Source organism: Manacus vitellinus, unplaced genomic scaffold, assembly GCF_001715985.3.
Source record: "Manacus vitellinus isolate BGI_N305 unplaced genomic scaffold, ASM171598v3 scaffold_42_pilon, whole genome shotgun sequence".
Lineage (NCBI taxonomy): Eukaryota > Metazoa > Chordata > Aves > Passeriformes > Pipridae > Manacus > Manacus vitellinus.
Window position 1 is genome coordinate 46,106 of NW_021940553.1, and position 5,099 is coordinate 51,204.

At 52.1% G+C, this 5,099-nt stretch overlaps 1 protein-coding gene across 1 annotated transcript in view; it reads right to left on the bottom strand.

The window, feature by feature from the left end:
* Nucleotides 1-2,557: 2,557 nt before the first annotated feature.
* ELAC1 (elaC ribonuclease Z 1) overlaps nt 2,558-5,099 on the bottom strand; it is a 3,339-nt gene continuing 797 nt past the window's right edge. Inside the window, exons 2-3 of the mRNA XM_018078763.2 lie at nt 4,067-4,534; nt 2,558-3,158 (exon numbers count right to left, since the gene is read on the bottom strand). Coding sequence (XP_017934252.1) covers nt 2,665-3,158; nt 4,067-4,534 — 962 coding nt within the window. The 3' untranslated portion in view covers nt 2,558-2,664. The remainder of the gene's footprint in view (nt 3,159-4,066; nt 4,535-5,099) is intronic.

Genomic DNA, 5,099 nt, shown 5'->3' on the forward strand with positions numbered 1-5,099 from the left:
AAAGAACAGAAGTTTAAAGTGCTTCCAAACGAGGATCTCGTTTCTTCTGCGTTGACAGAGCAGGAGTCCCGGGGTGGGCCACGGGGAGAGGCTGACACCAAAGGCTGAATCACCACCAACAGTTCTTTTCCCAGCTGGATTCGGAGCCCAGGCTCCAGCCCCAGCTCCCCATCCTCGACACAGACCACACCACGCTCGAGCAGCCAAACACTTCCGTGGCGTGAGAAACTTATTTCTCAACCTTTTTTATTTTCTTTTTTTTTTGCAGGCTCATCAGACCCCAGCAGGAGGGAGATTCACTGCTCTGATCACCCTCCGATCAGCCCCCCCATCCACTCGGGCGAGGAACGTCTCTGCTGTCACAAAACTCCTCACGTCGCGTTTCCTCCCTCTTTCTCTCTTCCCCCGCAACATAAAAAGCTTATTTTGCAGTTTTAACGAGACCCCCCCCCACACTGGCACCGGTTGATAAAAGGAACTAAGCTCAGGGGAACTCTTTCGGGAAAGCAGAAGAATGCTTAATATAAAGTTTTCCGAAGCTAAAGGGAGATAAAAAAATCTAAAAAAAACAATAAAAATCTTCATTTACATATCCAGCACTCGTTAAAACACCCCCACGGTCCCTGCAGGACCAGATCAGTGTCCTTATCTGCTGCCAGGTGAAACCCTCAGGCAGATACGTTTTAATGCAAAGGAATTTCGTTCTCTGGTAATTAACAGGTGATTAATGGAAAGATAAACTCGTCGGGGAAAACGGGCAATTTACGGTCCAAACTTTTCAGTCCTTTACCCGGCACACACACGTTCCCATTAATTTAATTCGGGTTTCATTAGCGGTCGGATTTATGAAGTCAATTTAGTACCCAGGCGCAGAAGGGCGGACCGCGGCAAGCGAAGACACATGGGCCTGCCAGCAGAGAGACAAACGTAACTCGATTTCAGACGCCAAAACGCATTAAGTCGAAAATACAGGATTTCCGCGTAACTCCGGCACCGAATGTACCCCTCGGAACGAGCCGTGAAAACGAGAAGCACACACGGCTAATCTGTGCCTCAGGTACGGAACCAGGCGGCTCTGCAGCTTTCCTTCCCAGAGCGGGTGAGGGTAACAAGGTTATCCTTTCACCCCGAGAAACGCCCGAATCGCAGAAAAGAGGAAAAAAAACCACAATTCACCGGGAGAAAGAACGCACGGGCTCTGCCTGCTTTATTGCTGGTTTTTTTTGGGGGGGAAAAGTCGCAGAAATCAGCGAGTTTCCGCCCCAGAAGTCGTGTTCCCCAAGCTCGCACCCCTTCCCGGTGTTATTTTTTATTTTTATTTTTTATTATTTTTTTTTTTAAGGAATCAAAGACTCCCCCACCTCTGCGTTTTGAAGCAAAAAAAAAATATTAACGTCGGTGTGATGGGTTCGGATTTACCGCAACCACACGTGGGACGGAGCCCGTGTGAAGGACGGGACGGGGGGGGTAACACACAGAATTCTGCTCGACCCATTCGGCCAAACACTGGGAAATCACGCTCCTTTTTTATTTTTTTTTTATCCCTTTGAGGGCTGTTGCTCAGTTAAAGCAGCAGAAGCACAGGCACAGGTTGTAGCAGCTGGACTTAAAACCCGCCGGAATCCTCAGCGTTGATAAGAAAGCCACAAGGAGATAAACATCCCGGGGGATATTTAGGTTGGGGTTTTTTTTTTCGAAACCACATAATTTTTAATTTCTACCACCGAATCGAGATAAAACCCGGGAGACTCCCAAACTGCCATTTCGAGGCGTGGAAGAAAAAGGAGATAAAAGCCGGGCCTGTGCCGTCCCTTCACGGAAAGAACAAAGTCGCCGCAGAAAACAGGCTGAGCCGCGCCAAGGTGAAACTCCTCCCACGGGGGGGGGTATTTCTGCAAACACAAACAGGCCTTTATCGGGGCGATTCATCCTTGAAAGCGCACTTGGAGGGAACACTTCAAGGAAGACTGCTTGCCATCTGCCTCGAAGACTTCCAGAGCACGCTTCCAAAACCTCACTGGCCTGGCGCGGGGGGGGGGGGGCGATGTGCCGATTTTTAGGGCTGGCGCTTCCCGGCTTTAAATGAACCAAACTGTTAAGAGCAATTCGCTTCTGACAGGGAGCCTAAACTGCGTTTATTTGTGAGGAGACTTCACGTGCTGCAAACGGAGAACCAGAAGGGCTCCTCCACTCGAGCACAGCAACACCCACTTGGCAGAGCTCTCGGCACTTTATTAAATTCAGTGCCCTCTCACACAGAAACGGGGTAACAGTCACAAAACGCCGTGTGCAAGTCTGAAGTAGATGTTGTTCGAAAGCTCTCAGGAGGCAGGATGGCTGAAACTGCTCTGCAGAGCACAAACCTTCCTGGAGGGGCGTGTGAAAGCCAAACGGTGATCCAGAGCTGCGCTCCAGGGAATCTCCAGGGAAAGCTCCCGGGCCGTGAAGCCATCTGGGGAGGCCAGGTGTCCAAAACCACCCCTCACGAATATATTCCAGCTCCAGATGCCTGAGCATCCTTCTTCCCTTGCTTTACAGCAGCAGCACTGACTGCACCCGGCGCTCTGAACCGATCTCCCTGCGCTCCGGGGGAAGAGAATTTGCTCACCAGGCCCCCAACAGTTATTTTTAAGCGCTGTCCAACACCACCCCGGCTCTGTGCCTTCACTCAGGGCTGGCCAGCGCCGCTGTTCTTCCCTTCTTCATGGGAATCTCTACGGTCATGAAGTCCTCAGCCAGCGTCACCTCCTGTCCCCCCAGCACGGACTCCGCCTGCCTCCTCAGCTCGGCCACCTCCGCGTCCCCCTCCCCTGCCTGGCCGGCCGGCCTGTACCTCTGGCTGAAGTGGGTCAAAACCAGCCTCCTGGCCCGGCACAGCCTGGCAAAACCCGCCGCCATCCCCGGGGTGCTGTGCCCGTGCTCCCTGGCCTTCTCCTGCTGGCTGTCGTCCAGCGTGGCCTCGTGCACCAGCACGTCGGCGTCGCGGCACAGCCGCGCGGCCTCGTCCCCCGGCGCCCCCGAGCAGTCCCCCAGGATGCACACCTTCCTGCCGGGAACGGGCTCTTCCAGCACCTCCCAGGGACAGATCCTCGCTCCGCTTTCCAGCACGACTGCGGCCCCGCCCTTCAGCTTCCCGTACAGAGGGCCCGGCTGAACCCCTGCAGACAGAAAGGCAAGAGAGAGCCCCTGAGTAAAAATAATAATAATAATAATGATAATAATAATAATAATAATAATAAGTAATCACACTCGCTGCACTGTAAGTATACGGCGTGTCAGGTTTAAACAAAGATCACTTTGAATGTGCCACATGTGGAGCTGGCTCGCTGAAAACAAACACGGCGTCAGTATATAAGAAAACAACTCATATTTCACGTTTTTCGTGCAAATAAAGAGCCCGTCACACTAGCGGGGAAGCTTGCTTGAAGAAAACCACAGAAACATGGCCTGGTTTGAGTCAGAAGGGATTTTAAGGGTCATGGGCAGGGACACCTTCCACTATCCCAGGTTGCTCCAAGCCCTGGCCTTGGACACTTCCAGGGATGCAGGGGCAGCCACAGCTTCTCTGGGCAACTATAAAAAAAAAAAAAGCTATATTTTTCTCACTAAAGCCAACAAAGCCATGCAAATACACTGGCCATGCATTTTCCTGAAAGCCACGTGGAGCTTTTTAAAACTTCGTCCCCTGACCTTGCTTGCTCTTCCCATTGTGAAAACGGGAAATTAACGCAGCACTAATTGGCATTGGTGTCACACGCCCATTCAGAACCCTGCGAGGCTACGGAGCATTGCAATGCCTGCAGTGGAAAACTGAATTAAAAGAGATTGTGGAGACGGGGGGCAGCAGCTCCTGGCTGCTGCTAGAACCCCCTAGGAAGGGGTGGTCACAAAAAGATTTCGGCTGCCAGGAAACCCGGCCGCGTTACGCTGGCCGAAAACCAAGAGTTTCACCGCTTGAACACAAGAAGTTGGGGGTTAAAAACAAACAAACAAACAAACAAACAAACAAACAAAAACATTAAAAAAAAAAAAAACAAAAAGAGGAAGGATAAGTCGAAGTAGTTACCAAGGTCTTTCAGTTTCTGCACGTTGAGCCTCCCAGGCCGGGGCTTCTCCTCCAGCACGAAGCCGAAGGAAGGGACGCGGTGAAAGAGGCGGAACGCCCTCAGCACCAGCTGCTCGTCCTCCTCCAGCAAGTAGGAGCCCTCTCCCGGGTCCAGGCGCAGTACTCTCCCTCCAGGGCCCTGGGGGGGAACCTCACCCCCGTCCAAGTGCGAGAAGTCCCTGAACTCCTCCTCGGGGCACTGGTCCCGCGTGGGCACCAGCTCGTGGACGGCGTAGGGAAAGAGGAGCTGGGAGTGGGACAGCTCCAGGCTCCGCCACAGGAAGCTCCTCAGCCCTAAGGGCCCGTAAATATCCACGGGTGGCTTGTTTGGGTCGGGGCTGCTCTGCAGGCTGAGCGTGCACAGCAGGCCGGGGAGCCCGAAAAAGTGGTCGCCGTGGAGGTGGGTTATGAAAATCTTGGTGATTCTGCCTGTTGGGTTGGAACAGCAGGAAGAGATAAAACAAAAAAAAAGGGGAAAAAAAGAAGGTAAACAAACAAGGTTCAACGACTCAGAAGTAATCACCGCTCGGGCAAGGGGGTTTCGATTGAATTTTAAAGTTAATTTGATTTTAAAAATTAAAACAAAACCGGCGCTTGAGAAACAAAACCCCAAACCAGAGGGGTAACACCCGGGCTTTGCTCTGTGTCCAAGCTGCCTCACTCCAGCCCCCAGGTGCTGGGCCCTGCCCCCTTTGCTGGGTTAAAAAAGCCCAGAATTTTCTCTTGTTCTTTAATCAGGGCTGCCTCAGCCTGCCCTGCTGAGTTCCCACCTCCACAGGGCAAGACACCTCCCCCAGCATCCGTCGGAACTAAAGCGAGAGGAAGGGCAGGAGGACCTCCTTCTTTCGGTTCAGCAAAATTAAATTTAGCAAAATCTAGTAAAAAAAAAAACCAGCAAACTTAGTAAAAATTAGTCCATCCACCTGGCACTAAACTCCCTTGGTGTTTTGGAGGAGCCAAACAGGATTTCTGCCTGCGACTTGACGATTCACCT